Below are 14,043 nucleotides of genomic sequence, written 5' to 3'. Positions count from 1 at the left end.
CGTGGTATGCTGACATAAATCGGTGCAGGAATTTGCTAGCAGTAAGCGACCGATAATGTGTTGTTTTTTCGTCGATGCGTTGGGGATCGGTCTTGCAAATACGCACACGGAAAACATTAGGAAATGGGCGTATTTTCTCGTGGTATGCTGGCATAAATCGGTGCAGGAATTTGCTAGCAGTAAGCGTCCGATAATGTGTTGTTTTTCCGTAGATGCTTTGGGGATCGGTCTGGCAAATACGCACACGGAAAGCATTAGAAAATGGGCGTATTTTCTCGTGGTATGCTGGCATAAATCGGTGCAGGAATTTGCTAGCAGTAAGCGACCGATAATGTGTTGTTTTTCCGTAGATGCGTTGGGGATCGGTCTGGCAAATACGCACACGGAAAGCATTAGGAAATGGGCGTATTTTCTCGTGGTATGCTGACATAAATCGGTGCAGGAATTTGCTAGCAGTAAGCGACCGATAATGTGTTGTTTTTTCGTCGATGCGTTGGGGATCGGTCTTGCAAATACGCACACGGAAAGCATTAATAAATGGGCGTATTTTCTCGTGGTATGCTGGCATAAATCGGTGCAGGAATTTGCTAGCAGTAAGCGTCCGATAATGTGTTGTTTTTCCATAGATGCTTTGGGGATCGGTCTGGCAAATACGCACACGGAAAGCATTAGAAAATGGGCGTATTTTCTCGTGGTATGCTGGCATAAATCGGTGCAGGAATTTGCTAGCAGTAAGCGACCGATAATGTGTTGTTTTTCCGTAGATGCGTTGGGGATCGGTCAGGCAAATACTTACACGGGAAGCATTAGGAAATGGGCGTATTTTCTCGTGGTATGCTGGCATAAATCGGTGCAGGAATTTGCTAGCAGTAAGCGTCCGATAATGTGTTGTTTTTTCGTTGATGCGTTGGGGATCGGTCTTGCAAATACGCACACGGAAAGCATTAGAAAATGGGCGTATTTTCTCGTGGTATGCTGGCATAAATCGGTGCAGGAATTTGCTAGCAGTAAGCGACCGATAATGTGTTGTTTTTCCGTAGATGCGTTGGGGATCGGTCAGGCAAATATTTACACGGGAAGCATTAGGAAATGGGCGTATTTTCTCGTGGTATGCTGGTATGGATCGGTGCAGGAATTTGCTAGCAGTAAGCGACCAATAATGTGTTGTTTTTTCGTCGATGCGTTGGGGATCGGTCTTGCAAATACGCACAAGGAAAGCATTAGGAAATGGGCGTATTTTCTCGTGGTATGCTGGTATGGATCGGTGCAGGAATTTGCTAGCAGTAAGCGACCAATAATGTGTTGTTTTTTCGTCGATGCGTTGGGGATCGGTCTTGCAAATACGCACACGGAAAGCATTAGGAAATGGGCGTATTTTCTCGTGGTATGCTGGTATGGATCGGTGCAGGAATTTGCTAGCAGTAAGCGTCCGATAATGTGTTGTTTTTCCGTAGATGCTTTGGGGATCGGTCTGGCAAATACGCACACGGGAAGCATTAGAAAATGGGCGTATTTTCTCGTGGTATGCTGGCATAAATCGGTGCAGGAATTTGCTAGCAGTAAGCGACCGATAATGTGTTGTTTTTCGTACATGCGTTGGGGATCGGTCTTGCAAATACGCACACGGAAAGCATTAGGAAATAAGCGTATTTTCTCGTGGTATGCTGGCATAAATCGGTGCAGGAATTTGCTAGCAGTAAGCGACCGATAATGTGTTGTTTTTCCGTAGATGCGTTGGGGATCGGTCAGGCAAATATTTACACGGGAAGCATTAGGAAATGGGCGTATTTTCTCGTGGTATGCTGGTATGGATCGGTGCAGGAATTTGCTAGCAGTAAGCGACCAATAATGTGTTGTTTTTTCGTCGATGCGTTGGGGATCGGTCTTGCAAATACGCACAAGGAAAGCATTAGGAAATGGGCGTATTTTCTCGTGGTATGCTGGTATGGATCGGTGCACAAATTTGCTAGCAGTAAGCGACCAATAATGTGTTGTTTTTTCGTCGATGCGTTGGGGATCGGTCTTGCAAATACGCACACGGAAAGCATTAGGAAATGGGCGTATTTTCTCGTGGTATGCTGGTATGGATCGGTGCAGGAATTTGCTAGCAGTAAGCGACCAATAATGTGTTGTTTTTTCGTCGATGCGTTGGGGATCGGTCTTGCAAATACGCACACGGAAAGCATTAGGAAATGGGCGTATTTTCTCGTGGTATGCTGGTATGGATCGGTGCAGGAATTTGCTAGCAGTAAGCGACCGATAATGTGTTGTTTTTCGTACATGCGTTGGGGATCGGTCTTGCAAATACGCACACGGAAAGCATTAGGAAATAAGCGTATTTTCTCGTGGTATGCTGGCATAAATCGGTGCAGGAATTTGCTAGCAGTAAGCGACCGATAATGTGTTGTTTTTTCGTCGATGCGTTGGGGATCGGTCTTGCAAATACGCACACGGAAAGCATTAATAAATGGGCGTATTTTCTCGTGGTATGCTGGCATAAATCGGTGCAGGAATTTGCTAGCAGTAAGCGTCCGATAATGTGTTGTTTTTCCGTAGATGCTTTGGGGATCGGTCTGGCAAATACGCACACGGAAAGCATTAGAAAATGGGCGTATTTTCTCGTGGTATGCTGGCATAAATCGGTGCAGGAATTTGCTAGCAGTAAGCGACCGATAATGTGTTGTTTTTCCGTAGATGCGTTGGGGATCGGTCAGGCAAATACTTACACGGGAAGCATTAGGAAATGGGCGTATTTTCTCGTGGTATGCTGGCATAAATCGGTGCAGGAATTTGCTAGCAGTAAGCGTCCGATAATGTGTTGTTTTTTCGTTGATGCGTTGGGGATCGGTCTTGCAAATACGCACACGGAAAGCATTAGAAAATGGGCGTATTTTCTCGTGGTATGCTGGCATAAATCGGTGCAGGAATTTGCTAGCAGTAAGCGACCGATAATGTGTTGTTTTTCCGTAGATGCGTTGGGGATCGGTCAGGCAAATATTTACACGGGAAGCATTAGGAAATGGGCGTATTTTCTCGTGGTATGCTGGTATGGATCGGTGCAGGAATTTGCTAGCAGTAAGCGACCAATAATGTGTTGTTTTTTCGTCGATGCGTTGGGGATCGGTCTTGCAAATACGCACAAGGAAAGCATTAGGAAATGGGCGTATTTTCTCGTGGTATGCTGGTATGGATCGGTGCAGGAATTTGCTAGCAGTAAGCGACCAATAATGTGTTGTTTTTTCGTCGATGCGTTGGGGATCGGTCTTGCAAATACGCACACGGAAAGCATTAGGAAATGGGCGTATTTTCTCGTGGTATGCTGGTATGGATCGGTGCAGGAATTTGCTAGCAGTAAGCGTCCGATAATGTGTTGTTTTTCCGTAGATGCTTTGGGGATCGGTCTGGCAAATACGCACACGGGAAGCATTAGAAAATGGGCGTATTTTCTCGTGGTATGCTGGCATAAATCGGTGCAGGAATTTGCTAGCAGTAAGCGACCGATAATGTGTTGTTTTTCGTACATGCGTTGGGGATCGGTCTTGCAAATACGCACACGGAAAGCATTAGGAAATAAGCGTATTTTCTCGTGGTATGCTGGCATAAATCGGTGCAGGAATTTGCTAGCAGTAAGCGACCGATAATGTGTTGTTTTTTCGTACATGCGTTAGGGATCGGTCTTGCAAATACGCACAAGGAAAGCATTAGGAAATGGGCGTATTTTCTCGTGGTATGCTGGTATGGATCGGTGCAGGAATTTGCTAGCAGTAAGCGACCAATAATGTGTTGTTTTTTCGTCGATGCGCTGGGGATCGGTCTTGCAAATATTTACACGGGAAGCATTAGGAAATGGGCGTATTTTCTCATGGTATGCTGGTATGGATCGGTGCAGGAATTTGCTAGCAGTAAGCGACCAATAATGTGTTGTTTTTTCGTCGATGCGTTGGGGATCGGTCTTGCAAATACGCACACGGAAAGCATTAGGAAATGGGCGTATTTTCTCGTGGTATGCTGGTATGGATCGGTGCAGGAATTTGCTAGCAGTAAGCGACCGATAATGTGTTGTTTTTTCGTACATGCGTTAGGGATCGGTCTTGCAAATACGCACACGGATAGCATTAGGAAATGGGCGTATTTTCTCGTGTAAGCTGGCATAAATCAGTGCGAAATTTGCTAGCAGTAAGCGACCGATAATGTGTTGTTTTCCGTAGATGCGTTGGGGATCGATCTGGCAAATACGCACACGGAAAGCATTAGGAAATGGGCGTATTTTCTCGTGGTATGCTGGCATAAATCGGTGCAGCAAAGGTGCAGGCTGGCATAAATTGCAAAGGTGAACTTGTGCGCTTTTCGTGTGACCGATTTTCCTCGGCGTGTTTTGTTTGAAAGAAATGTTTTATCTTTTGGGGTTTGTTTACATTATTACAAACTTCCTCGCCTAGAGCTGGGTGTGGTGTCTGTTATAGGCATGGATTTTGCCTTTAGTAAAACGCTACAATACGTTGTTTTAATCAGCAGAAATTTAAACCTCAGTCGGAGCAATTAAATCCATATAAAATAAATTATGATATTTGACTCGATGTTTTTTTTTTTTTGAAAGAAATATATTATCTTTAGGGTTTTGTTTACATTATTACAAACTTCCTCGCCTAGAGCTGGGTGTTGTTTCTGTTATGGGCATGGATTTTGCCTTTAGTAAATCGCTACAAAACGTTGTTTTCATCAGCAGAAATTTAAACCTCGGTCGGAGCAATTATTCTATATAAAATATATTATGAAATTTGGCTAGACGTTTTTTTTTTTGAAAAAAATATAATATCTTTAGGGTTTTGTTTACATTATTACAAACTTCCTCGCCTAGAGCTGGGTGTTGTTTCTGTTATGGGCATGGATTTTGCCTTTAGTATAACGCGACAATACGTTATTTGCATCAGCAGAAACATTAAACCTCGGTCGGAGCAATTAAATCTATATAAAATAAGTTATGAAAGTTGGCTCGACGTGTTTTTTTTTTGAAAGAAATATATATCTTTAGGGTTTTGTTTACATTATTACAAACTTCCTCGCCTAGAGCTGGGTGTTGTTTCTGTTATGGGCATGGATTTTGCCTTTAGTAAATCGCTACAATACGTTGTTTTAATCAGCAGAAATTTAAAAATAAGTCGGAGCGAATCAAATCTATATAAAATAAATCAAATAAATTATGAACTGCAAAATTTGACAACCGCCTTAAAATTAAATGCTTCTGCTTCTCGATTTTGTAACTACCTTTTCATGAGTGCCGTATTGAGCCAAAATTATTGGGCGTGTTGTATGAAACGCTTTACTTGTTTCTGTTTCGAGCGCTTACGCTTGCACACTCTTCGTAACGATTGGTAACGGTTACCAGAATTAAAAGCAAAGCTGATAAAATTAAATTAAATGAAAGAACATTGAAATAAATTTTAGCGAATAAAATTAAATTTAATTCATTTCATTGATTTGCTGAAATCTAATGTTTTTTAATTGTAGATGCGTTGGGGATCGGTCTTGCAAATACGCACACGGAAAGCATTAGAAAATGGCCATATTTTCTCGTGGTATGCTGGTTTGGATCGGTGCAGGAATCTGCTAGCAGTAAGCAACCGATAATGTGTGTTTTTTTCGTAGATGCGTGGGGGATCGGTCTGGCAAATACGCACACGGAAAGCATTAGGAAATGGGCGTATTTTCTCGTGGTATGCTGGTATGGATCGGTGCAGGAATTTGCTAGCAGTAAGCGACCGATAATGTGTTGTTTTTTCGTCGATGCTTTGGGGATCGGTCTGGCAAATACGCACACGGAAAGCATTAGGAAATGGGCGTATTTTCTCGTGGTATGCTGGTATGAATCGGTGCAGAAATTTGCTAGCAGTAAGCGACCGATAATGTGTTGTTTTTTCGTCGATGCTTTGGGGATCGGTCTGGCAAATACGCACACGGAAAGCATTAGGAAATGGGCGTATTTTCTCGTGGTATGCTGGTATGAATCGGTGCAGAAATTTGCTAGCAGTAAGCGACCGATAATGTGTTGTTTTTTCGTAGATGCGTTGGGGATCAGTCTTGCAAATACGCACACGGAAAGCATTAGGAAATGGGCGTATTTTCTCGTGGTATGCTGGTATGGATCGGTGCAGGAATTTGCTAGCAGTAAGCGACCGATAATGTGTTGTTTTTTCGTACATGCGTTGGGGATCGGTCTTGCAAATACGCACACGGAAAGCATTAGGAAATGGGCGTATTTTCTCGTGGTATGCTGGTATGGATCGGTGCAGAAATTTGCTAGCAGTAAGCAACCGATGATGTGTGGTTTTTTTCGTAGATGCGTTGGGGATCGGTCTTGCAAATACGCACACGGAAATCATTAGGAAATGGGCGTACTTTCTCGTGGTATGCTGGTATGGATCGGTGCAGGAATTTGCTAGCAGTAAGCAACCGATGATGTGTGGTTTTTTCGTAGATGCTTTGGGGATCGGTCTTGCAAATACGCACACGGAAAGCATTAGGAAATGGGCGTATTTTCTCGTGGTATGCTGGCATAAATCGGTGCAGGAATTTGCTAGCAGTAAGCGACCGGTAATGTGTTGTTTTTCCGTAGATGCGTTGGGGATCGATCTGGCAAATACGCACACACGGAAAGCATTAGGAAATGGGCGTATTTTCTCGTGGTATGCTGGCATAAAACGGTGCAGCAAAGGTGCAGGCTGGCATAAATTGCAAAGGTGAACTTGTGCGCTTTTCGTGTGACCGATTTTCCTCGACGTGTTTTGTTTGAAAGAAATGTTTTATCTTTTGGGGTTTGTTTACATTATTACAAACTTCCTCGCCTAGAGCTGGGTGTGGTGTCTGTTATAGGCATGGATTTTGCCGTTAGTAATACGCTACAATACGTTGTTTTAATCAGCAGAAATTTAAACCTCAGTCGGAGCAATTAAATCTATATAAAATAAATTATGAAATTTGGCTTGACGTTTTTTTTTTGAAAGAAATATTTATCTTTAGGGTTTTGTTTACATTATTACAAACTTCCTCGCCTAGAGCTGGGTGTTGTTTCTGTTATGGGCATGGATTTTGCCTTTAGTAAATCGCTACAAAACGTTGTTTTCATCAGCAGAAATTTAAACCTCGGTCGGAGCAATTAAATCTATACAAAATAAATTATTAAATTTGGCTTGACGTTTTTTTGAAAGAAATATGTTATCTTTAGGGTTTTGTTTACATTATTACAAACTTCCTCGCCTAGAGCTGGGTGTTGTTTCTGTTATGGGCATGGATTTTGCCTTTAGTAAATCGCTACAATACGTTGTTTTCATCTGCAGAAATTTAAACTTCAGTCGGAGCAATTAAATCTATATAAAATAAATCAAATAAATTATGAACTGCAAAATTTGACAACCGCCTTAAAATTAAATGCTTCTGCTTCTCGATTTTGTAACTACCTTTTCATGAGTGCCGTATTGAGCCAAAATTATTGGGCGTGTTGTATGAAACGCTTTACTTGTTTCTGTTTCAAGCGCATACGCTTGCACACTCTTGGTAACGATTGGTAACGGTCACCACAATTAAAAGAAAAGCTAATATAATTAAATTAAATGAAAGAACGCTGAAATAAATTTTAGCGAATATAATTAAATTTAATTCATTTCATTGAATTTGCTGAAATCTAATGTTTTTGAATTTAATTTCATGTAATATTGTTTACGTTTCGTATGCGTTACACTCATTTGACAGTTGAAATTTATTATTCCGATTAATGCATTATTGTTTTCACCGGGGTAGCGTTACGAACGCAGAGGTTAGTTGTGTTAGTGTAAGGACCGTTAGGGCTAAGAACCATTGCGAAAAATCACTGCACTTGTAATAAAATACGTACGCCGAACGGTCAAGCGAGAAACCGCGCTCCAGATTAATTTTTCACCGTTCCGAAAGAAAACTAAAATTCACAACGTAGGGATCGATCGCGAACAAATATTATTTGCGATGTTTTTATTTGCTTGAAATTAATTGAATCGAATATTGTTTGCTATATTGATTTGAAACAGATGTCATTCGACACAGATGTCATTCGGCACAGATGTCATTCGAGCATCCTGTTGCTTTGTAGGTGAAACCGCATGTCAAAGATGAAAAATCGATAGCTGTTGTGATCGGCATAGTTTTCGAGGTTTTGTTTACACATGCTGTAAATTGCAAAGCTTAACGTGTGCGCTCGTCGTGTGACCGGTTTGGCTCGAATTGTTTTTTTTTGAAAGAAATGTTTTATCTGTTGGGTTTTGTTTACATTATTACAAACTTCCTCGCCTAGAGCTGGGTGTTTCTGTTATGCGCATGGGGCAAGCTGCCTGTCCGGGATGAGAAAGCGATAATTGTTGTGATCGGCATGGTTACCAACGATGTACACATGTTGTAAATTGCAAAGCTGAACGTGTGCGCTTTTCGTGTGACCGATTTTCCTCGACGTGTTTTGTTTGAAAGAAATATATAATCTTTAGGGTTTTGTTTACATTATTACAAACTTCCTCGCCTAGAGCTGGGTGTTGTTTCTGTTATGGGCATGGATTTTGCCTTTAATAAATCGCTACAATACGTTGTTTTCATCAGCAGAAATTTAAACCCCGGTCCGAGCAATTAAATTTATATAAAATAAATTATGAAATTTGGCTTGACGTGTTTTTTTTTAAAAGAAATATATTATCTTTAGGGTTTTGTTTACATTATTACAAACTTCCTCGCCTAGAGCTGGGTGTTGTTTCTGTTATGGGCATGGATTTTGCCTTTAGTAAATCGCTACAATACGTTGTTTTCATCAGCAGAAATTTAAACCTCGGTCGGAGCAATTATTCTATATAAAATATATTATGAAATTTGGCTCGACGTGTTTTTTTTTTGAAAGAAATATATTATCTTTAGGGTTTTGTTTACATTATTACAAACTTCCTCGCCTAGAGCTGGGTGTTGTTTCTGTTATGGGCATGGTTTTTGCCTTTAGTAAATCGCTACAATACATTGTTTTAATCAGCAGAAATTTAAAAATAAGTCGGAGCGAATCAAATCTATATAAAATAAATCAAATAAATTATGAACTGCAAAATTTGACAACCGCCTTAAAATTAAATGCTTCTGCTTCTCGATTTTGTAACTACCTTTTCATGAGTGCCGTATTGAGCCAAAATTATTGGGCGTGTCGTATGAAACGCTTTACTTGTTTCTGTTTCAAGCGCAAACGCTTGCACACTCTTGGTAACGATTAGTAACGGTTACCAGAATTAAAAGCAAAGCTGATAAAATTAAATTAAATGAAAGAACATTGAAATAAATTTTAGCGAATAAAATTAAATTTAATTCATTTCATTGATTTGCTGAAATCTAATGTTTTTTAATTGTAGATGCTTTGGGGATCGGTCTTGCAAATACGCACACGGAAAGCATTAGGAAATGGGCGTATTTTCTCGTGGTATGCTGGTAAGAATCGGTGCAGAATTTTGCTAGCAGTAAGCGTCCGATAATGTGTTGTTTTTCCGTAGATGCTTTGGGGATCGGTCTTGCAAATACGCACACGGAAAGCATTAGAAAATGGGCGTATTTTCTCGTGGTATGCTGGCATAAATCGGTGCAGGAATTTGCTAGCAGTAAGCGACCGATAATGTGTTGTTTTTTCGTAGATGCTTTGGGGATCGGTCTTGCAAATACGCACACGGAAAGCATTAAGAAATGGGCGTATTTTCTCGTGGTATGCTGGCATAAATCGGTGCAGGAATTTGCTAGCAGTAAGCGACCGATAATGTGTTGTTTTTTCGTACATGCGTTGGGGATCGGTCTTGCAAATACGCACACGGAAAGCATTAAGAAATGGGCGTATTTTCTCGTGGTATGCTGGTATGAATCGGCGCAGAAATTTGCTAGCAGTAAGCGACCGATAATGTGTTGTTTTTTCGTACATGCTTTGGGGATCGGTCTTGCAAATACGCACACGGAAAGCATTAAGAAATGGGCGTATTTTCTCGTGGTATGCTGGCATAAATCGGTGCAGGAATTTGCTAGCAGTAAGCGACCGATAATGTGTTGTTTTTTCGTACATGCTTTGGGGATCGGTCTTGCAAATACGCACACGGAAAGCATTAGAAAATGGGCGTATTTTCTCGTGGTATGCTGGCATAAATCGGTGCAGGAATTTGCTAGCAGTAAGCGACCGATAATGTGTTGTTTTTTCGTACATGCTTTGGGGATCGGTCTTGCAAATACGCACACGGAAAGCATTAAGAAATGGGCGTATTTTCTCGTGGTATGCTGGCATAAATCGGTGCAGGAATTTGCTAGCAGTAAGCGACCGATAATGTGTTGTTTTTTCGTACATGCGTTGGGGATCGGTCTTGCAAATACGCACACGGAAAGCGTTAAGAAATGGGCGTATTTTCTCGTGGCATGCTGGTATGAATCGGTGCAGAAATTTGCTAGCAGTTAGCGACCGATAATGTGTTGTTTTTTCGTACATGCTTTGGGGATCGGTCTTGCAAATACGCACACGGAAAGCATTAGGAAATGGGCGTATTTTCTCGTGGTATGCTGACATAAATCGGTGCAGGAATTTGCTAGCAGTAAGCGACCGATAATGTGTTGTTTTTTCGTCGATGCGTTGGGGATCGGTCTTGCAAATACGCACACGGAAAACATTAGGAAATGGGCGTATTTTCTCGTGGTATGCTGGTATGGATCGGTGCAGGAATTTGCTAGCAGTAAGCGTCCGATAATGTGTTGTTTTTCCGTAGATGCTTTGGGGATCGGTCTGGCAAATACGCACACGGGAAGCATTAGAAAATGGGCGTATTTTCTCGTGGTATGCTGGCATAAATCGGTGCAGGAATTTGCTAGCAGTAAGCGACCGATAATGTGTTGTTTTTCGTACATGCGTTGGGGATCGGTCTTGCAAATACGCACACGGAAAGCATTAGGAAATAAGCGTATTTTCTCGTGGTATGCTGGCATAAATCGGTGCAGGAATTTGCTAGCAGTAAGCGACCGATAATGTGTTGTTTTTTCGTACATGCGTTAGGGATCGGTCTTGCAAATACGCACAAGGAAAGCATTAGGAAATGGGCGTATTTTCTCATGGTATGCTGGTATGGATCGGTGCAGGAATTTGCTAGCAGTAAGCGACCAATAATGTGTTGTTTTTTCGTCGATGCGTTGGGGATCGGTCTTGCAAATACGCACACGGAAAGCATTAGGAAATGGGCGTATTTTCTCATGGTATGCTGGTATGGATCGGTGCAGGAATTTGCTAGCAGTAAGCGACCAATAATGTGTTGTTTTTTCGTCGATGCGTTGGGGATCGATCTTGCAAATACGCACACGGAAAGCATTAGGAAATGGGCGTATTTTCTCGTGGTATGCTGGTATGGATCGGTGCAGGAATTTGCTAGCAGTAAGCGACCGATAATGTGTTGTTTTTTCGTACATGCGTTGGGGATCGGTCTTGCAAATACGCACACGGAAAGCATTAAGAAATGGGCGTATTTTCTCGTGGTATGCTGGTATGAATCGGTGCAGAAATTTGCTAGCAGTAAGCGACCGATAATGTGTTGTTTTTTCGTACATGCTTTGGGGATCGGTCTTGCAAATACGCACACGGAAAGCATTCGAAAATGGGCGTATTTTCTCGTGGTATGCTGCTATGGATCGGTGCAGAAATTTGCTAGCAGTAAGCGACCGATAATGTGTTGTTTTTTCGTACATGCGTTGGGGATCGGTCTTGCAAATACGCACACGGAAAGCATTAGGAAATGGGCGTATTTTCTCGTGGTATGCTGGTATGGATCGGTGCACAAATTTGCTAGCAGTAAGCGACCGATAATGTGTTGTTTTTCCGTAGATGCGTTGGGGATCGGTCAGGCAAATACTTACACGGGAAGCATTAGGAAATGGGCGTATTTTCTCGTGGTATGCTGGCATAAATCGGTGCAGGAATTTGCTAGCAGTAAGCGACCGATAATGTGTTGTTTTTTCGTACATGCGTTGGGGATCGGTCTTGCAAATACGCACACGGAAAGCATTAGGAAATGGGCGTATTTTCTCGTGGTATGCTGGTATGGATCGGTGCAGGAATTTGCTAGCAGTAAGCGTCCGATAATGTGTTGTTTTTCCGTAGATGCTTTGGGGATCGGTCTGGCAAATACGCACACGGAAAGCGTTAAGAAATGGGCGTATTTTCTCGTGGCATGCTGGTATGAATCGGTGCAGGAATTTGCTAGCAGTTAGCGACCGATAATGTGTTGTTTTTTCGTACATGCTTTGGGGATCGGTCTTGCAAATACGCACACGGAAAGCATTAGGAAATGGGCGTATTTTCTCGTGGTATGCTGACATAAATCGGTGCAGGAATTTGCTAGCAGTAAGCGACCGATAATGTGTTGTTTTTTCGTCGATGCGTTGGGGATCGGTCTTGCAAATACGCACACGGAAAACATTAGGAAATGGGCGTATTTTCTCGTGGTATGCTGGCATAAATCGGTGCAGGAATTTGCTAGCAGTAAGCGTCCGATAATGTGTTGTTTTTCCGTAGATGCTTTGGGGATCGGTCTGGCAAATACGCACACGGAAAGCATTAAAAAATGGGCGTATTTTCTCGTGGTATGCTGGCATAAATCGGTGCAGGAATTTGCTAGCAGTAAGCGACCGATAATGTGTTGTTTTTCCGTAGATGCTTTGGGGATCGGTCTGGCAAATACGCACACGGAAAGCGTTAGGAAATGGGCGTATTTTCTCGTGGTATGCTGACATAAATCGGTGCAGGAATTTGCTAGCAGTAAGCGACCGATAATGTGTTGTTTTTTCGTCGATGCGTTGGGGATCGGTCTTGCAAATACGCACACGGAAAGCATTAATAAATGGGCGTATTTTCTCGTGGTATGCTGGCATAAATCGGTGCAGGAATTTGCTAGCAGTAAGCGTCCGATAATGTGTTGTTTTTCCGTAGATGCTTTGGGGATCGGTCTGGCAAATACGCACACGGAAAGCATTAGAAAATGGGCGTATTTTCTCGTGGTATGCTGGCATAAATCGGTGCAGGAATTTGCTAGCAGTAAGCGACCGATAATGTGTTGTTTTTCCGTAGATGCGTTGGGGATCGGTCAGGCAAATACTTACACGGGAAGCATTAGGAAATGGGCGTATTTTCTCGTGGTATGCTGGCATAAATCGGTGCAGGAATTTGCTAGCAGTAAGCGTCCGATAATGTGTTGTTTTTTCGTACATGCGTTGGGGATCGATCTTGCAAATACGCACACGGAAAGCATTAGGAAATGGGCGTATTTTCTCGTGGTATGCTGGTATGGATCGGTGCAGGAATTTGCTAGCAGTAAGCGACCGATAATGTGTTGTTTTTTCGTAGATGCTTTGGGGATCGGTCTTGCAAATACGCACACGGAAAGCATTAGGAAATGGGCGTATTTTCTCGTGGTATGCTGGTATGGATCGGTGCACAAATTTGCTAGCAGTAAGCGACCGATAATGTGTTGTTTTTCCGTAGATGCGTTGGGGATCGGTCAGGCAAATACTTACACGGGAAGCATTAGGAAATGGGCGTATTTTCTCGTGGTATGCTGGCATAAATCGGTGCAGGAATTTGCTAGCAGTAAGCGACCGATAATGTGTTGTTTTTTCGTACATGCGTTGGGGATCGGTCTTGCAAATACGCACACGGAAAGCATTAAGAAATGGGCGTATTTTCTCGTGGTATGCTGGTATGAATCGGTGCAGAAATTTGCTAGCAGTAAGCGACCGATAATGTGTTGTTTTTCCGTAGATGCTTTGGGGATCGGTCTGGCAAATACGCACACGGGAAGCATTAGAAAATGGGCGTATTTTCTCGTGGTATGCTGGCATAAATCGGTGCAGGAATTTGCTAGCAGTAAGCGACCGATAATGTGTTGTTTTTTCGTCGATGCGTTGGGGATCGATCTTGCAAATACGCACACGGAAAGCATTAGGAAATGGGCGTATTTTCTCGTGGTATGCTGGTATGGATCGGTG

At 42.3% G+C, this 14,043-nt stretch overlaps 1 protein-coding gene across 1 annotated transcript; it reads right to left on the bottom strand.

Moving 5' to 3' along the window:
• Positions 1-4,449: 4,449 nt before the first annotated feature.
• Positions 4,450-11,323, bottom strand: LOC125762173 (uncharacterized). The gene is made up of 3 exons (XM_049424010.1): positions 8,839-11,323; positions 6,933-7,139; positions 4,450-4,525 (listed from the first exon to the last, which is right to left on the bottom strand). The coding sequence occupies exon 1, from the start codon at positions 10,859-10,861 to the stop codon at positions 9,392-9,394; it is 1,470 nt and encodes a 489-aa protein (XP_049279967.1). The 5' UTR covers positions 10,862-11,323; the 3' UTR covers positions 4,450-4,525; positions 6,933-7,139; positions 8,839-9,391.
• Between the last annotated feature and the right edge of the window lie 2,720 nt (positions 11,324-14,043).

The sequence above is a fragment of the Anopheles funestus genome, chromosome X (assembly GCF_943734845.2).
Source record: "Anopheles funestus chromosome X, idAnoFuneDA-416_04, whole genome shotgun sequence".
Classification (NCBI taxonomy): Eukaryota; Metazoa; Arthropoda; class Insecta; order Diptera; family Culicidae; genus Anopheles; species Anopheles funestus.
The sequence above is the reverse complement of the archived record's forward strand: the minus strand, read 5'-3'. Positions and strand labels throughout refer to the sequence as shown.